The following is a 20,933-nucleotide window of genomic DNA, read 5'->3' as shown; positions in this document are numbered from 1 at the left end:
GTGTAGAACCTTCTAATGGAGAGGAAGGCAAGGCGATACCAAGTAATAATGGACAGGTTCAAACTTGAGGAAGATAAATTTCAAGGTAACCACAAAGAAAGCTAAAAAAAAAAATCTACTCATCAAAATAAAGAAGAAAAACATAAAGTCTCAGTAAAAACAAAATCTACCAAGACAAAAGACATGGAAAAAAAATCCATAAACAAAAGGAATTCAGCACAGGAGAATAAGAACAAAGAAAACATCAGCACTACAAAATGACAGAAATAAACTCACACCTATCATTTTTGAGTTAGTATCAATAATTACACTGAATGTAAAGGGCTTAAATGCATCCATAAAGAGACAGAGAGTGACAGAATGGATAAAAAAAAAAAAAAAACAGGATCCAGCAATATGCTGTCTACAAGAGACACACCTTAGAAAAAAACACATAAACTTATTAAAACTCAAAGAGTGGAAAAAAATATATCAAGCAGTTACCAAAAAAGAGTAAGAGGGGCAATACTAACCTCAAATAAAATAGCCTTTAAAACAAAATCCACCATAAAACACAAAGAAGGGAGCTATATGATGATTAAAGGGACTACCCATCATGAAGACATAACCATAATAAACATCTACACGCCCAATGACAGTGCTCCAAAATACATAAAACAAACTCTAACAGCAATGAAAAGAGAAGCTGGCAGTTCCAGAGTAGGAGATTTCAACTCGCCACTCTCGGTGAAAGACAGAACGTCCAGAAAGAAACTCAACGAAGATACAGAAGAGCTAAAGGGCACAATCAATCAGCTTCAGCTCATAGACATACACAGAACGCTCCACCCAACAGCTGCAAAGTACACATTCTTTTCCAACCCACATGGAACATTCTCCAGAGTAGATCATATCTTAGTCCACAGAGCAACTCTCAACAAAATGGAAAACTCTGAGATAATACAAAGTATCTTCTCTGACCATAACACCTTCAAGGTAGAAATTAACAACAGGAAGAGCAAGAAAAAAAATCAATTACATGGAAACTGAATAACACCCTGCTTAAAAACCACTGGGCAATAGAAGAAATCAGAGACAGAATCAAAAAATTCCTAGACTCAGATGACAATGAAAGCACATTACACCAAAACCTTTGGGACACAACAAAGGCAGTCCTCAGAGGTCAATTTGTAGCAATAGATGAACACATCAAAAAAGGAGAAAGGGACAAAATCAAAACATTAGCTACACAGCTTGAACAAATAGAAAGAGAACAGCAAAAGAAGCCCACAGCCACCAAAAGCAAGGAAATAATAAAGATTAGAGCAGAAATAGAGAATAGACAAACAATACAAAGAATCAACAAAACCAAAAGTTGGTTCTTTGAAAGGGTCAACAAAATTGAGAAACCACTTGCCTAACTGACAGAAAAAAAACAGGAGAGGATGCAAATAATGCAAATAAGAAATGAAATGGGGGACATTACAACAGATCCAACTGAAATAAAAAGGATCATAACAGACTATTATGAGAAACTACACACCAACAATTTGAAAACCTAGAGGAAATGGACAAATTTCTAGAAACACACTACCTATCCAAGCTAACACAAAATGGTGTTGAAAACCTGAACACACTCATAACAAGAAATTGAATAGGTAATTAAAAAAAAAAAAAAAAAAACTCCCCCACAAAAAAAGCCCTGGCCAGATGGCTTCACGGAGAATTCTACCAAACATTCAGAGAATAGCTTACACCAGTACTACTCATACTATTTCAGAACATAGAAAAAGAAGTGATGCTTCTGAACTCGTTCTATGAAGCCAGCATAACCCTGATACCAAAACCAGGCAAAGACACCACAAAAAAAGAAAATTACAGACCAATATCTCTCATGAATATAGATGCAAAAATTTTCAACAAAATTCTAGCCAATAGAATTCAGCATCATATCAAGAAAATAATACACCACGACTGTCTTAGTCATCTAGTGCTGTTATAACAGAAATACCACAAATGGGTGGGTAAAGGAACAGAAATTTATTCCCTCCCTGTCTAGTTGGCTACAAGTCCAATTTCAGGGCTTCAGCTCCAGGGGAAGTCTTCCTCTCTCTGTCAGCTCCAGAGCAGGGTCCTTGTCATTAATCTTCCCTTGTTCTGGGAACATCTCAGCACAGGAACCTCAGGTCCAAAGGATGCGCTCTGCTCCTGGCACTGCTTTCTTGGTGGTATGAGGTCCCCCTGTCTCTCTGCTGGCTTCTCTTTCATATCTCAAAGAGATTGGCTGAAGACACTATCTAATCTTGCATATCCCATCAATATAACTGCCACTAATCCATCTCATTCCATCATAGTGATAGAATTTACAACACAAAGGGAAATCGCATAAAATGGTGGACAATCACACAATACTGGGACTCATGGCCCAAGCAAGTTGACAGACATTTTTGAGGGACACAATTCAATCTATGACTACGACCAAGTAGGATACATACCAGGTATATAAGGATGGTTCAATATTAGAAAATCAATCAACATAATCTACCACATGAACAGAAGAAAAGAATCACATGATCATCTCAACCAGTGCAGAAAAGGCATTTGACAAATTCCAACACGCATTCCTGATAATAAGTCTCAATAAAATAGGTACGGAAGGGAAATTTCTCAACATAATGAAGGGCATCTATGAAAAACCAACAGCCAGTATCATTCTTAACGGAAAAAAAAACTAACTCAAAGTGGATCAAAGACCTAAATATAAAGCCAAAAACTATAAAGTTCATAGAAGAAAAAATAGGATCAATGGTAGAGGCCGAAATACATGGCATTAACAGGATGCAAACCATAACCAACAACACACAAACTCCAGAAGATAAGCTAGGTAACTGGGATCTTCTAAAAATTAAACACTTATGCTCATCAAAAGACTTCACCAAAAGAGTAAAAAGAGAACCTACAGACTGGGGGAAAAAATTTGGCTTTTACAAATCAGGTAAAGGTTTAATCTCTAAAATCTATAAGAAAACCTACACCCCTACAGCAAAAAGACAAATAATCAAATTAACAAATGGGCAAAGGAAATGAATAGACACTTCACCAAAGAAGACATTCAAGCAGCCAACAGACTCATGAGGAAATGCTCGAGATCACTAGCCAGTAAAAAGAAAAGCAAATTAAAACCGCAATGAGATACCATCTCACCCCAGCATTACTGGCATGAATAATAATAAAAAAAAACAGTAACTAACACATGTTGGAGAGGCTGTGGGGAGATTGGAACTCTTATGCACTGCTGGTGGGAATGCAAAATGATACAACCATTTTGGAAAACCATATGACACTTCCTTAAAAAGCTAGAAATAGAAGTACCATACGATCCAGCAATCCTGCTCCTAGGAATATATCCTAGAAAAATAAGAGTCATTACATGAATAGACATTTGCACACCCCTGTTCACTGCAGCATTGTTCACAATAGCAAAAAGATGGAAACAACCTAGATGCCCATCAACAGATGAATGGATAAATGAACTATGGTATATACACACAACGGAGTATTATGCATCCATAAAGAAGAATGATCAATCTGTGTAGCATCTCATAACATGGATGAATCTAGAGTGAAATAAGTCAAGCACAAAAGGACAAATATTGCATGAGACCACTACTGTAAAAACTCATGAAACGGTTTATACACAAAAAGAAACAATCTTTGATGGCTACGAGGGAGGTGGGGTGGGGATGGAAAAACCCTAAATAAAGAGACAGTAGATAAGTTGAAGGGTAAGACAGTACACAGTACTGAGAAAGCCAGTGCAACTTGTACAAGGCAAGGTCATGGAAGCTCCATAGACACATCCAAACTCCCTGAGGGACCAAACTGCTGGGCTGAGGGCTGTGGAGACCATGGTCTCAGGGAACATCTAGCTCAACTGGCATAACATTCTATATAAAGAAAATGTTCTACATTCTACGGTGGTGAGTAGTGTCTGGGGTCTTAAAAACCTGTGAGAAGCTGTCTAAGATACTCCACTGGTCTTACCCCTTTGAGAGTAAGGGAGAATGAAGAAAACTAAATAAACGAGTGAAAGATTAGTCCAAAGGACTAATGGACCACATCTACCATGGCCTCCACTAGTCTGAGTCCAGTACAAGTAGATAGTGCCCGGCTACGACTGACTGCTCTGACAGGGATCACAATAGAGGGTCCTGTACAGAGGTGGAGAAAAACGTAGAACAAAATTCCAACTTACAAAAAAAGACCAGACTTACTAGTCTGACAGAGACTGGAGAAACCCTGAATGTGGCCCCCGGACACCTTATCAGCTCAGTAATGGAGTCATTCTCAAGGTTCACCCTTCAGCCAAAGGTTAGACTAAAAGGGTACACCAGCCCAAGGGCAAGTACTAGAAGGCAGGAGGCATCAGGAAAGCTGGTAATAGGGAACCCAAGGTCAAGAAGGGAGAGTGTTGACATGTTGTGGGGTTGTTAGCCAACGCCATAAAACGATATGTGTGCTAACTGTTTAATGAGAAACTATTTTGCTCTGTAACCCTTCATCTAAAGTACAAAAAAAAAAAAAAAAAAGCTAGAAATAATTAAGCTTAGTGAGGGTGGCATGTCAAAAGGGAAGACAGGCCAAAGGCTAGGCCTGTTGCACCAATTAGCGAAGTTGTGAATACAAAGAAAAAGCTCTTGAAGGAGCTTAAAAGCGCTACTCCAGTAAACTTACAAATGATAAGAAAGTGAAACAGCTTTTTTGCTGATATGGAGAAAGTTTTAGTGGTCTAGATAGAAGATCAGGTCAGCCACAACACTCCCTTAAACCCAAACCTAATCCAGAGCAAGGCCCTAACTCTCTTCAATCCTATGATGGCTGAGAGAGATGAGAAAGCTCAGAAGGCAAGTTTGAAGCTAGCAGAGGTTGGTTCGTGAGGTTTAAGGAAAGGAGCTGTCTCTATAAAATCGAAGTGCAAGGTGAAGCAGCGAGTGCTGCAGCAAGTTATCCAGAAGATCTAGTGTAGCTAACTAATGAAGGCGGCTACGCTAGACAACGGATTTTCAATGTATACAGAACAGCCTTATGTTAGAAGATGCCATCTATGACTTTCACAGCTAGAGAGGAGAGGTCAATGCCTGGTTTCAAAGTTTCAAAGGACAGGCTAACTCTCTTGTTAGGGGCCACTACAGCTGGTGACTTTAAGTTGAAGCCAGTGCTCATTTACCATTTGAAAAATCCTAGGGCCCTTAAGGATTATGCAAAATCTACTCTGCCTGTGCCCTATAAATGGAACAATAAAGCCCAGATGACAGCACATCTGTTTACAACATGGCTTACTGAATATTTTAAACCCGCTGTTGTGACCTACTGCTCAGAAAAGAAGATTCCTTTCAAAATTTCAAAATTACTGACAATGCACCCGGTCACCGAAAAGCTCTGATGGAGATGTACAATGAGATTAACGGTTTTTTTTTTTTTTTTTTCATGCTTGCTAACCCAACATCAATTCTACCGCCCATGGGTCAAGGAGTAATTTTGACTCTCAGTCTTATTACTTAAGAAATGCATTTCATAATGTTATAGCTGCCATACGTAGTGATCACTCCAATGGATCTGGGCAAAGTAAATTGAAAACCTTCTGGAAAGAATTCACCATTCTAGATGCTATTAAGAACATTTGTGGTTCATGGGAGGAGGTCAAAATATCAACATTAACAGGAGTTGGGAAGAAGTTGATTCCAGCCCTCAAGGATGGCTTTGAGGGGTTCAAGGCTTCAGTGGTGGAAGTGACTGCAGGTGTGGTGGAAATAGCAAGAGAACCAGAATTAGAAGTAGAGTCCGAACATGTGACTGAATTGTTGGAAAATATATATATATATGTTTTCATGATAAAACTTCAACTGATGAGGAGTTACTTCTTATGGATGAGCAAAGAAAGAGTTTCTTGAAATGGAATCTACTCCTGGTGAAGATGCTGTGAACACTGTTGGAACGACAACAAAGGATTTAGAATATTACATGAACTTAGTTGATAAAGCAGCAGCAGGGTTTGAGAGGATCGACTTCAATTTTGAAAGAAGTTCTACTGCAGGTAAAATGCTATCAAACAGCATCGCATGCTACAGAGAAATCTTTCATGAAAGGAAGAGTCAACTGATGTGTCAAACTTCATTATTTTAAGAAATTGCCACAGCCACCCCAACCTTCAGCAACCACTACTCTGATCAGGCAGCAACCATTAACATCGAGGCAGAATCCTCTGCCAGCAAAAACGCTCAGATGATGGTTAGCATTTTTTTTAGAAACAAAGTATTTTTTAATTAAGGTATGTACATTTTTTTAGATTTTTTTTTTTTACACTTAATAGGCTACAGTATAGTGTAAACATAACTTCTATATCCACTGGGAAACCAAAATATTCATGGACTTGCTGTATTTTGTCAGTCTGGGACCAAACCAGCCATATCTCTGTGGTATCCTGTATATGCATAGGAAAAACTGAAGAAGAGGTAAACAAAATATAAAAATGATTTTGTGTGATTTTTATTTTCTTCTTTATGCTTTTTTGTACTTTCCAAACTTTTTATAAAATTTATTAACTATGATAAAAAGTCAGTTTTTGTTTGTTTTTCAAAGTAATATTAATACCTCTAATAGTTATTGAGTGTTGACAGTGTGCTAGGAAATATTCTAAGCAATCTACTTGTAGTAACTCATTTAATCCTCAAAACCACCCCATGAAACAAGTAGTATCATTATCTCCATTTGCAAGTGAAGGTAATTAATTTGCCCAAGAAGCACAGAGAGGGTTTGTAATTTGTCCACATTTGCACAGCTACAAAATGGCAGGGTTTGGATTCAAATCCAGGTAGTCAGATCCCAGAGTCTTCACTTACAACCGTTACACTCTAGGGCAGGAGTTGGCCTATGGGCCAAACATGGTCTACTACCTAAATAAAGCTTTATTGGAACACAGCCACACTCATTCATTTATGTATTGTTTTTGGCTGTTTTTGTACTACAATCACAGAGTTGAGTAGCTATAAAAGTAGTATGACCTGTAAAACCTAAAATATTTGCTATCTGGTCCTCTAGAGGAAAAGTTTGCTGACCCTCCGCCTAGTATTTCTCAAAAAGTTCCTTTTTTTAAGTGCTGAAGAGGACTTCTGGTATTGTGTATTAGCCCCAAAGAGAGGCCAGAAAACAGAAGATGGAAAATGTTGTTTTTATTTAAGGAACAAGTGATGATAGGAGTCTAATCCCAAGAGACAAATTTAGACAAATGAGGGGGAGAAGGAGAGGGATATCTATACTGACATCAATATGATGCCCATTTTCTTCATTGGATATTTTCCTAGTAGGGGCAAGTAGTTTTATGCACATATATACCATTCAAGTTGGTCATTCACCAGTGGTCAGCATCATTTGTTATTCAGGAAAATGTGACCTGCAAAGGCCCCTGATATTAACCACATGCTCTCTGCTACTCACTTGAAAAAGCTGGATGTTGGTGGCGGGATCTTTCTGAAAGAGTAAAGTGGCACTGGCAAAGGTGGGGTCCAGTTTGCTGCACTTCTGTGGAGGCAACACAGAACAGGTAACCATGACTATACTTCTATTTCTGTTCTCTTCATTATCCCCAAGTGATAAAAGTGACAATCGTCCACCTCATCTCCTCATTTTACACTCCTTTGCATACTAGCTGGATCTATGTCTACACCCAAATATGGGCTCTGAGAGCTAAGCATTTAATAAAACCTTCAGCTTCATCTTCAACCACCCCTTCACCTTGCATAATGAATGGCTCATACTTCCTCCAACATGCCAAGCTGTTTCTCTCGCTCCTGGATGTATGCATGTTGCTCTCTCCTTTGGAAACATTCTTCTCCCCTAGCCTTCTTGGGAAAGTTTCCCTTGCCCTCCTCAATTCTACAGGAAATATTTAACAATATGGGAAACGTTTACAATGTAATCTCAACTGAGAAGGGGAAATACAAAGCTCTATAGGCAGCATGGAATCCTTGGGTGCTGCAAATGGTTAACACACTTGGCAGCTAACCAAACAGTTGGAGGTTAAAGTCCATCCAAGGCACCTTGGAAGAAGGGCCTGGCTTTCTACTTTTGAAAGGCCACAGCCTTGAAAACTATGGAGCAGCTCTATTCAGACACACATGGGGTTGCCACGAATTGGAATCAATCTGATACAAATGATTTCTTTTTATATGCATCAAAATCCCAAATCTGTGTAGATATCAATATACCCAGGTCAGTATATAGGAAGATGATAGGTAGATTGATAGATGGATGGAAGAACAGGTAGAAAGAGAGAGAGAGGGCAGACAGATAAATGGATGGATAAATGTAGGAAACTGGTTCAGAGGAATAAACTAAAATATTAACACTGATTTCCTCTGGGAACTGAGAGTGGGGATAATTTTTTTTTCTTTATACAACTCTATATTTTTAAACTTTTCCAAAATAAGTTCATATGGCTTTTATAATCAGAAAAAATAAGCATTACTACTGCTTTTAAAGAAGGGGGTTGGCTTTCCTATCCCAGCATCCAGGAAGTCTTCCCTTTATGCTCCTGCCACACTCAGTTTCCTCACCTCTCACAATAAAAATAACCAAGTCCATTGTTGTAGAGTCAATTCCAACTTATGTTGTTGTTGTTAGGCGCCATCAGATTAGTTCTGACTCACAGTGACCCTGTGTACAATAGAATGAAACACTGCCCAGTCCTGTGCCATCCTCACAATTGCTATACTTGAGCCCATTGTTGCAGCCACTGTATCAATCCATCTTGTCGAAGGTCTTCCTCTTTTTTGCTGACCCTCCATTTTACCAAGCGTGATATCCTTCTCCAGGGACTGACCCCTCCTAATAACATGTCCAAAGTATGTGAGAAGAAGCCTCACCATCCTTGCCTCTAAGGAGCATTCTGGCTGTACTTCTTCCAAGACAGATTTGTTAGTTCTTCTCACAGTCCTTGGAATACTCAATATTCTTCTCCAACGAAATAATTCAAATGCATCAGTTCTTCTTCAGTCTTCCTTAGTCATTGCCCAGCTTTAGCATGCATATGAGGCAATTGGAAACACCATGGCTTTGAGTTCTCAAAGTGACGTCTTTGTTTAACACTTTAAAGAGGTCTTTTGCACCAGATTTGCCCAGTGCAATATGTTGATTTCTTGACTGCTGATTCCATGGGTGTTTATTATGGGTTCAAGTAAAATGAAATAGCTACCTATAAAGACAGAGTAGAACTGTCCTATAGGATTTCCAAGGCTGTAATGTTTATGGAAGCAGGTTGCCACATCTTTCTCCCATGGAGTGGCTGGTGGGTTCAAACCACTGGCCTTTAGGTTAACAGCCTAGCTCTTTAGCCAAAGCACCACCAGAGCTCCTTACCGGTCACACTAGGTTGGCTTTTATTGACAGCATTCTCTCCCATATTAGACTGGTACCTATTGAGTAGTACAATTTTAGCCGATGATAGTTAAAGTCCATTCTAGCTCTTGGCAACCCCATAGGTATCACAGTGGAACTGTGTTCCACAGGGTTTTCAATGGCTGGGTTTTTCAGAAGTAGATTGCTAGGCCTTTCTTCTGAGGTGCCTCTGAGTATACTCGAACCTCCAACCTTTTGGTTAGCAGTTGAGAGTGTTAACCATCTGTGTCACCCCTAGATGATGTTAGGTGCTATCAGATCCCAATAGCTGGGCTCTGTCTCTGCCAGTGGCCTCTTCTGAATGCAGACCCCTACCAGGGCCCACACACATATGTCCTCCTGGCTGTAGCAGCCCCACTTTCCCCATCACACAGTTATGTCAGCTACACTACTAAAAGGGCTCCTGGACGTCTTGTTCCCTACCCCCTTTTGCAGATCATACAGCTAAGATATATTCAAGTTATGAAGACAAGGTAATGACATAGCCAGGACAACGGCCCATGTTCCCCCAACTCCCAGCCTCTCAGGCAGCCAGCCAATTCCCATCTCTGGTGGCTGTCTTTGCTATGCTCCTTGTCTCTGCCCCCTTGCCCTAAGGCTTCCAGAGGAGAGGAGCAAGTTTGCAACGTGGATAAACAGTGAACCCAGACCAGCTTCCTAAATCCCCAAACCAAAGTGCTACAGAAAATCTGTATCTGGCCTGGCCACCTCACTCACGTCTTCCGAGTCCTCTTTGCCCAGCTTCTGAAGCACCGTCAGGTAGAACTTGAAGAAGAAGCTGAGAGTGAGGGTGCGCCGGAACTCCACCATGCCTCCAGGGGCATCTGGAGGAAGGTGTAGCTCCTCTGCCAGGCCTGCACACACATCCTGCAGCAGACTCTCATTCCAGAACCTGCCAGAGAGCAGAGTATAGCTCAGCATGTCCATCCGTCCCCAGATGATACCTTGTGTGGAGCAGTGGTGTGCAGGGCCTTGCAGTCATATGAAACTCCATTCAAAGTTAGGCTCAGATATAGTTATGTAACTTTAGGCAAGTTACTTAACCTCCTTGACTCTCACTTTCCTCACCTTTAAGAATAGAGACAGTGAAAAAGATCACAAAATAATAAAAACCAAAAACACCAAACCCTTTGCTGTCAAGTCGATTCTGACTCATAGTGACCCTATAGGATAGAGTAGAATTGCCCCATAGGGTTTCCAAGGAGCTCCTGGTGAATTCAAGCTGTCGACCTTTGGGTTAGCAGCCATAGCTCTTAACCACTAAGCCACCGTGGTTTCCAGGTAGTCCTGTCAGGAGTGGGATACAATATGTTAGGCAATGTCCTAAGTCCTGTATATGAATCATCACTTTTGATTTAAATTAAGAAGTGTAGTAGGTACTATTCTTACGTCCCTTTTACCAGTGAGAAAACTGAGACATAGGGAGATTAAGTAACTTGACTTATGCTACCCATCTGGTAAGTGTTGGAGCCAGAATTGGACCCAAGGAGCTAAACTCCAAAGCTAAGCTTTATCTATCCTTTACGGTTCTTGTAAGGATTATGCAGGATAATACCAGTGAAGTGTTTGGTACAGCACCTGGCGTATAGTAACCATAGTAATAGGAGTAGCAGTAGTAATGACAGTAGTAGTAACAGCAGCAGTAATAGTAGTAACATTAATAACAACAACAGTAGCAGGAACAATAATATTACTAGTATAACACTAGTAGTAACAACGTAGTAACAACAGCTGTAGTAGCAGTAATTAATAGTAGAGTTGTAAGAGTGATAGTAGAAGCAGAAGCAGCAGTAGTAGTAGCAATAGTAACAGTAGTAGTAGAAGCAAAAGTAGTATAGTAGTAGTAGTAATACTGGTAGGAGCCACAGCATTAGTAACAGTTTTTATTTTGTTGTTAGTTCTTACTTTGACAGCTGCTTCCGAGTGGTCTTGAGGGCTGAGATGGTTCTGTCAGCCATTCCGCCATAGCAAATGGCCAGTTCCTTTACCTCTAATGTTCCTGGCTTAAATAGAACTCTCATGCCACTGGTCACCTTGGCAACGTCATCCTCTCTCCTAGAGGCTTGCTTGAATGCAGACAAGAACTCACCCTGAAAAAAAACAGAAAGATATCTGTTTCCTACCTTGTTGCGTAAGGACTGCAAATGGTGAACCTGAATGGTGAGCTATGAGGTGAGGTAAGATGAGGTGAAGTAAGGATAATACAATCTCAAATCAGTGGGGGAGCTGGTATTAGGAAGCAGAGATTGAGGCATGATTGACTATCACAGTTTTAGGGAGAACTTCCAGATGACATTCTCAGAAGCTGGGAAATAGTCAAGATTTTTTCCTATTAGTCAGGAAAGCTGGAAGTCAGGGCCAAAGCAGACCTATGTGACCTCTACTAAGCAAACACATAGGAAAGGGAGAAAACACCTTGACAAGGGTTCTTCAGAGCTCCCTGTGTCCTCCCCCTTCATGGTGCCCAGTGCTAGAGGCCATGCTGCTGACATCGCAGGAGGCTGTGCCAAAGCACCTGCCAGCTTCACTACTCCTCAAGCAGAGACCATCTGATGAAAAAGACGTGTTTGAAAACACACCCTCAGCTTTCGACCTTCAAAGGTGCTCTCTCCAAACCTGTCCCTCTCACCAGTCTGTTGTCTACTTTTAGAAATCTTGCTTCCTGAAAGTATCACCATATGAAACAACAGCTGTCTTTGTGCTTTGAACATATTTTTCCTCTGGGGCCCAGCCAGGTTCTGTCTTTGGGGGGTGTATGTGGAGAGTGTGAGTTACTTTCCAGGTAAGAACCATTGGACTTCCAGCCCTTTCCTGGTCAGGTTATTTTTGAGGTTTGAACTCATCCTGCAACAGCAAAATTCTGATTAAAGCCAAAGACAGGAGGTTTAAGGAAGGGAGATCTGTTGGAGAAGCACAACGAAGCCTACTGGTTAAGTCTCAGAATGGCCATGGGCTTTTCTTTGAAGAAGCCATTGAGACTGTCCTGATGCTAAAGCTAGTTCGGGTTCCTGGGTGTCAAGAGTGGGCCTGGGACAATGAGCCCAGAGTTTAGACTTGATTCTGAACAGAGGTTCCCAGATGCTCACATTGTGCCAGTCCATGGCAGCATTTCCACTGGGGTGCCATGAAATGCCCGTATCAGGTCACCAAAACTGTCCTTTCTCAAGGAAGTACTCCTAATTCTGGGTATTAAACTGAGAGGTACAAGTGGTTAATACACTCTGCTGCTAACCAAAAGGTTGGAGGTTCAAGTCCACCCAGAGGCACCTTGGAAGAGAGTCCTGATAATCTACTTCCAAAAACTCGGCCTTTGAAAACACTGTGGAGCACATTTCTATTCTGACACACATGGGGTCACCATGAGTCAAGGTCACCATGAGTTGGAGTCAAATTAATGGCAACCGTTTTTTGTTTTTTAATCTTTTATGAAATAATAGTGAAGTAGAAAGTCAAGTTTTGTTTCTGGGCCTGTGAATGTCCTTACCTGGCTAAATAAAAACTGGACATTGCCATGCCCATTTCTTCCCCTGCTCCCACTTCATAATGTTTTATAAATTTTACTGATTTGTGAAATCCAAGATTCTGAGAACCACTGCTCCAAATGGTCTATGAGGACAAGGTAGACAATCATGAAGAAACAACCTCAGGGGCATAATTGCTTTGATTTAATTAGCATTCTAATTAAGGAGGTCAAAGTTAGAAAGAGCAAAGCATGACTTGTAAAACACACTAGCTGTGATAAATACAGAAGCCCTTAATTCTAATCCTTTATAGCTGGATCCCAAGACTCTCCTAGATCATTTTTCTAAAAAGGCACATCATGGAACCATATCTTGAGCTGCTGAGAGAAGAATCACACTAGACCAAGCCACCACAGGTCCCGAGGAACAAGAACAAGGCAGTCAGCAGCGCCCAGACCTGTCCAAACAGGTCGTAAAATCTGCTCATGAGGCAGAAATCCATCAGAGCTAGCCCAGAGCAAGACCAGTCAATAAACACTTTGTCAGCCCAAAGTCAGCATGCGAGGGCCTGATTCACAGGGCGCCTCTCCATTCAACACACCTGCATTCTTCACCATATGGAAATAGGCTCTTCTGACAAGGGGCAGGGAGACTTGGCAGCTGAGGGGTTCTTGGAATTGTGTTGTTTGCTACCAGCTGGTGATCTCCACTGGCTTCCAGGCATGTGCTAGGAACCCTAGGAACTATTTGTTTCAGTCTTCACAATGACCTGCATGGTAGGTAACATTGTTTCCATTTTACAGATGTGGAAGTACAAGCTCAGAAAGGTGAAATGACTTGCCCGGGATCACACATCTAGCTGTCCTATTTCTTAGTCTTTGTTCTTTGCACCACACCATGCAACTTCCCACTGTCCAGAGAGAAATACTGCTGAGGCAAAATTCAAAGATGCTGACATTGGTCCCTGAGGCAGACTTTCAAGCCTGGCAGAAGTAGGAGTAGATTTGGGCTAGTTCCTGACAACATCTCACCTCTCTGCTGAAGGGGATCTCTATGGAAAGCAGTATCTCCTCCGGACTTAGCAGGGTCTTCCTGTAGCCAGGGAAGAATGTGTGGTCCATCTGAATGGTTCGCTTGGTGCCTGTATAGAGAGAAAAAAAAAATGAACAGAACTCATGCGAAGGACCATGTTGGGAGCATAGGAAAACCCATTGGTGGTATTCCTCATGCTGGTCTCTGATGTTCACAGTCAGAGGGGGCAACTGGCACAAATAGGGCCAGCCAAGTCCAGTCAGCAATAGTGTACTGGTAAACATTTAAAAGATGGTGCTTTGAAAGAAAAAGCCCTGGATTCTAACATTTGAAGCCCTGGTTTCGCACTGGTTAACAGCTCACCACAAGGTCAGCAGTTGGAATCCACCAGCTGTTCCTTGGAAACCCTATGGTGCAGTTCTATCCTATTCTATAGGGTCAATTGCTATGAGTAGGAATTGACTCAGTAGCAAAGGGTTTTAATGGGTTTGTAGCCTTTACTAGTTTCTATAGGGTCGCTATGAGTCGGGGTCGACTCAGTGGCAACGGATTTGTTTTGGTTTGGTTTTTTGGTGGTATAAATACTCCATAGCCATTTTCAAGCTGCCAAAGTGATGTCACTGAGTGTGAAGTTGGGAAGAGTGCAGAAAAGACATAACACAGCAAGACCGACTGCTATCCTTTGAAAGTCCTGCTTATGTTGTTGCCCCTTGGCTGGCGTCGGGAAACTTTCCTTTTGGGAGGGATCCCATAATTCCCAGAAGTGATAAAAGAGGCTCATTGTGCCTGAAGTGTTTGTGAAGACAATACAGTTTATGCTGAACACTTTCTTTCCTTCTGGGAGTCTGGAGTTTTGGTACGTGCCAGACAGAGAGTGCCTATATGATCAGCCCCGATAAAAATGATGGATGCTGAGTCTCTAATGAGCTTCCTTGATAAAAAAATTTCACACACATTGCCATGACTTGTTACTGGGGGAATAAGTGCATCCTGAGTGACTCCACAGGGAGAGGACTTTGGAAGTTTGTGCCTGGTTTCATGCACTTTTTTCCTCTGCTGATTTTGCTCTGTATCCTTTCTCTGCAATAAATCATAGCCCTGAGGATGACTATATGCTGAGTCCTGTGGGTACTTCTAGTGAATTATCAAACTTGCGGGTGGTCTTGGGGAACCTCCGACCCAGGAAAAGGTGTTCAGCTTTTTTTTAAATGTATTTTTAAATATAATTTATTTGTTAGTTTATATAATTTAATTTTTAAGAATGGCTGTGGTTAGCAACCTGTTCACAGAGTTCTTAAAAATCTAATAATCAGCTTCCATGAGCCATCATGAGCTGGCTTCAGCACGCCACTAGATCAGGCACCTAGGTAGCAGAAAGTGTTGTGAATTCTTCATAAGGAGATGGCCCAGTTCTTCTGGCCCTCAACCTGCTTGGCTGCAAACCCCTTGCAGCTCCCCTGGATCCAGGCCTTAGGACAGCTGGATCACTGAATTCTGGGCTCTGCTTCTCCAGAAAACAACCTATTTATTGCAAGAGATTTTTCTCCACCAAGCCCCTCTTTCCTGACCTCTGCATCGGGCAACTCACCTCGGGATGCAAGGGTCAGTTTGGCCCCGCTGGCCATGAGCACAGGGTTGAGGTCGGAGATGGGACTGGCATTGATGATATTTCCTCCAACGGACTAGAACAAGTACAGAGTATGAAGTAAGAGCCCACCCCAAGGCTCCCTTGCTCACACAGCTTGCTCCTGAACATGGGCAGGTGGGTGACACCTGCTGAAGGAAGATCCCCAAGGACCCACACCCCTATAGACACAAGACTAGTAAGGAAGAATTTGGGTACCCAGGAAATATATAACACTTGAAATCAGAACACTTGGGATTAAGTCCCAGCTCCAACATATACCAGTTGGTAAACTGCAGCAAACCGCTTTAATTTTTTTTTACCCAGTTTCACCCAAGCATTTTTCTGAAAATATTGAGGTGGTTTATCACAGAGGACATATAGGGTTAGTAAAATTGAAATAGAAGATAAAGATCAAGGAAAAGAGAAGGAAGCGTTAAGGATGAACAGTTTAATCCTATTTGGATCAGAACTTCCTGGAAACTTGGCAAAAAATATAAGAATCAGGTACAGGGTCCTCATTATAAAAAAGCAGGAAGAAAATGAGTTTCACAATGGAAACAAAATCTTTCTTGGAAGTAGATTCTTGTAGAACTAGGGAACTCAGTAAAACCTTCCTCATCTATAAACAGAAGTGGTGGGTGTTTGGGGGAGGGGGAGGGGAATGAGAGTGGATAACCACCCCCCCGCCATAAAATTAAGAAAATAATGCAAGAATGGAGTGGAAGGGATAGCTTAGCTTTCCTCTCAACACAAGTTGGTGTGAGCCTCGGAAGGCACAGGGTCTGTGAACACCATGTGTTAATGGAGAATTTCAGAGCTAGTCTGAAGGCTTATTGTGAGCAGTCAAGAGGTGAATCCTTCCCTCCTCCAGGGGGCCCTACTTCTGCTCCCCCCCAACTCTGAAAGTAAAATCCCTTCCTTAGTTTGGTTTCTTCCTAACAGAGCTCTTATTCACTCTCTGACAGCATCAGTCAAGTACACGTAGAGGGAGGTGGGAAGCACCACCTCTCCAACCTGAGGGTCAGGAGTGTTTCTGAGTGGCCCACGGACCACCTTCATAAGAATCACCTGAGGGGCTTGTTAAAAATCTGATTCTTGGGCTCCACCCTATACTTAGGATCTTTGCAGGTGGGCTCAGGAAGGTGCATTTTAATGAGCACCCTAGACAATTCTAAGCACATTGAAGTTTGAGGCCCCCTAGGCTGAAGGAGTCTGCAGCAAAAGCTAGACTGGCTGTCCCGCCTTCTGATAGAAGGCTATCCCCCTGGGCCTTGTGGGCCCCTGAACAGGGACTCACCGCCACAGACTTGATCTGCTTCCCAGCAAACCAGCGCAGCTGCTCCAAGATGCCTCGGAACACTTCTGTTTTGTAGGCAGGCAGCTTAGCAACTGCATCAACCAGGGTCTTTTCCACAGAGCTCAGGGGGCAAGCAGCTCCAAAGGAGATACCTGGGAACACATGCTCAGAATAATCCCCTTTAAAGCTCAGAAAACACTTCCATCTACAGTTCCTATGAACCTTTACAGCAACCTGAGTAAGGCAGAACGAGGACTCATGTCCTTCTATATATGAGGCAATTAGGGCCCAGAGAGGGTAAGTGACTTGCCCAATGTCACACAGATAATAAAAGAGATAGAACTCAACCCCAGGCCTCTTGATCATACCACCAGTATTCTTTTTCCTAAACCAATGATTCTCAACTCAATAAAATCAGGATCTCGAGGGATGAAATCCTGGCATATTTAAAAAGCACCCAAGCACTGCCCATTTCCCCCCATGGGTGACTTTAATGTGTATCCAGGATTGAAAACAACTGTTGGAAATCTCACAGCCTCTTGCCTGGTGGCGCCTACCATGGGTGCTCAGTGGAGGAAAGATAGTCACCTTCCCTCTGTGCCCCCACTTCCCGTGCAGAGTGGGTTCCAAGAGGAGCAGGCAGCAGCAAGAGCCAAAGGGGAGGCTCCTCAGCACCCACGGTCTCTCCTGGTGACCCATCCGCAGCATCAGCCCCCCTGTGGGCTCAGCCCGAACCTCCCTTACCCTCTGGTGTGTGCTCCACTGAATTCAGCTCAGGGATCCAGGCTGGGCAGATGATCACAGGAAATAGTTTATTCTTAAACTTCATCTCAATGCCTTGAGAGAAACAAGAAGCCTGAAGCTATAGGCCCATTGTTATATAAACAGGTCACTTTTTTTTTTTCCACCTTTATACACAGAATGTGTGATGTATTCACAAAGATAACCTGCTCCATGGGTGTCCCAGGATAAGGAACACTTTCTGGAGTGTCAAGCCCTAAAACTATGTCTTTTCTTCTCAAGAAAACGTAGCAGAATTCAAGTGGGATAAAGTTGAATTCACTTTAACATGTGAGTGGTGAATATAATAACAATATCAAGAAAACACAGGGTATTAATGTATGTCAGGAACTGTTCTAAGCACTTTACATATTTTAACACATTTAATCCTCACAGCAATCCTATCTGGCAGGTACTGTGATTATCCTCTTTACAAATGAAAAAAACTGGTCACAGGGAGGTTAAGTTTCTTGCCCAGCTTATACAGCTAATAATTGGCAAATTTCACTACTTCAGTTATTATTAGTGTTGGGGTACAGCAATAATAATAATATAAAAGTCTAATGTTAAAACATAAAAGAAAATTGACTCAGAAATAGAACTTCAGTCTGCCTCCTGGTCCCCAATATATGCCTGAATTCTTCAAGGTGTGGTAGCTTTGTGAGACCACTCATCTATATCTGTCTCTGTCCTCCCTGGATAATCAAGTTAGAAATCTCTGTTAAACAGATACATCTCTGTTCCTTAGACCTGATTAACACAGCACATCTCCCAGCCTGCCAACAGAACAGGGCTATAGATGGGAAAGGTTCACAAGAAAGAGTCTACGCAACCTGCGCCCCATGTGCTGGTTAGAATTTCTGAAGTGTAGACCCAGCTTTGCGGAGTTTGGCCTGTGTGAACATCAACTTTCAGGACAAAGAATGAAGATTGAGGTAGTAAATTGTCAGTGATGGTAAGGTTCTCTCTACCCTAAACTTCCTGTAACCACCGCCGTAGCTACAGGTGGTTACACAGTTGCATTGTATGTATAAGGAAAGAGGGGGTGGAACAGATAGAAGTGATCTTAAGAAATTACTTCTGCTTGTGGATGTTATAAAATCTTTCTGAAATCCTTTCTTTTGGAATCTGACATTGTGTGACCCATGGCAAGGGATACATCATATGTCAAAATATCTCCTAAGAGCCTTCCAGTCACTTACCTCTACCTTAGTTCATGCTACCCTTGGACCCTAGGGACATGGCTACACCGGCTGTAGGTCTTGAGGTGGTCATGAGGACCACATCGCTTGCAGAACATCTCATGGCCAAGCCTGCCACCCTGGTATGTCATAATACTGTGCCTGAGAACTCAGTGTACCATGCCTGTGCTCACAAAGGTGGAGCTGGCACTGTGCAGTCAGCATGAAGCAAACCAGGCCTTCCTCTCTGTGTCTGAGAATCCAACCAGAACCCAGAGCTCCGCGGCTCCTTCTAGAACTAGACCCAGGGGTCTGTCTCCTGAAAGCTGGACACCCAATCCCCAAACCAGAGGTCCTTTAAAGCAATCTCAGAAATACCGTGATTCTTTCCCTGGGTCCTCACTGGGCAAAAGCGGAAATGGGCCAAACAAGATTAGAAACTAAATTAGGATTAGCAGGGACCTGGGCCCTCTGCCATCTCTCCTTGTCACTTACCAGCACCAGGGCTGAGGGCTGCCCATGCTGAATCTCCCTGGCCTCAGCCAGCTGGTTTGCATGTTGTGGGCTCCATGCCCCAAGTGGTCATGCCCACAGGGCAGGTGATCACAGTCATAGGCAACGCAAACACAGTCACACTTGAACATCTACTCTCTTTTTACCACCCATAACCCATTGCCGTCAAGTCGATTCTGATTCATAGCAACCCTGTAGGACAGAGTAGAGCTGCCGCATAGAGTTTCATCACCCCTCAAAAAGGAGGGATGCATCAAGAATGGCATCTACGAAAACCCTGTCAGGTACTGGCCTAGACACTTTACCCACATTAGTTCCTCCTCCCTTAGACTGGGAGAGTCTCTAGGGAAGGAACCATGTCCAACTCATCTTTGCATCCCTAGCCCCTCCCTTCGTACCTGGCTCATGGCTGGCACTCAGTAAATGCTTATGGAGAGAAGTACACAAATATGAAAGGATCTCATTTATTCCTCAAAGGAATTCTCTGAAGGAGGCTATCAAGCTGATCCCAACTCATAGCGGCCCCATGTGTATCAGAGTAGACCTGTGCTCCATAGGTTTTTCAATGGCTAAGTTTTCAGAAGTAGACCACCAGTTCTTTTTTCCATGGCACCTCTGGGTGTGCTTGAACCTGCAACATTTCAGTTAGCAGCTGAGCAAGTTAAACATTTGCACCACCCAGGGATTTCTATTCCCAAATAAGAAAAGGAAAAACAAGGGGAAGAAGAATGAACTTTTCTGATGACACACAGCCAGCAAGAGTTTGAACAAGGTCTGTGTGACTCCAAAGCCAGGGGTCTTTGCGGGAATTCAAGCATCTGGGGATCCTCAATAGGAAAGATCCTAGCAACACACCCGGTCCCCAACCCCAGGGCTGGCCCCAGGCTCTCACCGATCTCTGTGTTCCCCACCACCAGCTTGGCCTCAGGATACCGAGCTTTGAGGTCCAGCAGCTCCTTCAGGGTTGAGGCCTGGATCCATGTCACACGCTCCCCTTCAAAATGCAGCTGCTTTTGAGGAACGTCTTTCAGCCTCTGGGAAAGTAGTTTTCTTATTGCACCGTCTCCTTCCTACTTCCATTCCCTGATGAATTATTTTAAGTCCACAATGGGATCAACTCTTCTACTGATTTTTTAAATACTGAATTAAGAATTAAAATATATATCAGGTGAGATATATATCAGGGAATTGAATAATATGCCTTGAGGCAGGAAATATGTGGGGGTTTTATATACATTATTTCATTTAGTTTTTAGAAGACATGGGTGAAGGAGGCATCGTTAGCCCCGGTTTCACAGGCAAAGGAGGAATGTGAGGATCGAGGAGGCTGTGGGACCCATCGAAGCCCACTCAGCTAGGAGTGGGCCTGAGCCCACCTGGCAGAAAGCCCAGGCTCCTCACGCTACCACACACTGTCTCCAGGAGGCTCGGGGGACAAGATGTGGGAAGGGATGAACACAGAGCTGTCAGAGTAGAATTGAAAGAAGGCCTGATTCTTGTGCATGGGGATGATGCTGGGCTGGGAAAGACAGCCCCAAATCAACTGATGATTTTTTTCAAGGTTTCACAGTTCAGAGAAAGATGTTATGGCTGCCTGCTCTGAAGGCATT

The 20,933-nt window shown here is 42.7% G+C and overlaps 1 protein-coding gene across 1 annotated transcript in view; it reads right to left on the bottom strand.

The window, feature by feature from the left end:
- The window catches only part of XDH (xanthine dehydrogenase), a 96,637-nt gene that overhangs the window by 57,163 nt on the left and 18,541 nt on the right, over positions 1–20,933 (bottom strand). Inside the window, exons 9-16 of the mRNA XM_049870223.1 lie at positions 20,216–20,357; positions 17,594–17,686; positions 16,850–17,001; positions 15,514–15,607; positions 13,925–14,034; positions 11,338–11,522; positions 10,150–10,324; positions 7,474–7,557 (exon numbers count right to left, since the gene is read on the bottom strand). Of these exons, the coding sequence (XP_049726180.1) occupies positions 7,474–7,557; positions 10,150–10,324; positions 11,338–11,522; positions 13,925–14,034; positions 15,514–15,607; positions 16,850–17,001; positions 17,594–17,686; positions 20,216–20,357 (1,035 nt within the window). The remainder of the gene's footprint in view (positions 1–7,473; positions 7,558–10,149; positions 10,325–11,337; positions 11,523–13,924; positions 14,035–15,513; positions 15,608–16,849; positions 17,002–17,593; positions 17,687–20,215; positions 20,358–20,933) is intronic.

Source organism: Elephas maximus, chromosome 26, assembly GCF_024166365.1.
Source record: "Elephas maximus indicus isolate mEleMax1 chromosome 26, mEleMax1 primary haplotype, whole genome shotgun sequence".
Lineage (NCBI taxonomy): Eukaryota > Metazoa > Chordata > Mammalia > Proboscidea > Elephantidae > Elephas > Elephas maximus.
The sequence above is the reverse complement of the archived record's forward strand: the minus strand, read 5'-3'. Positions and strand labels throughout refer to the sequence as shown.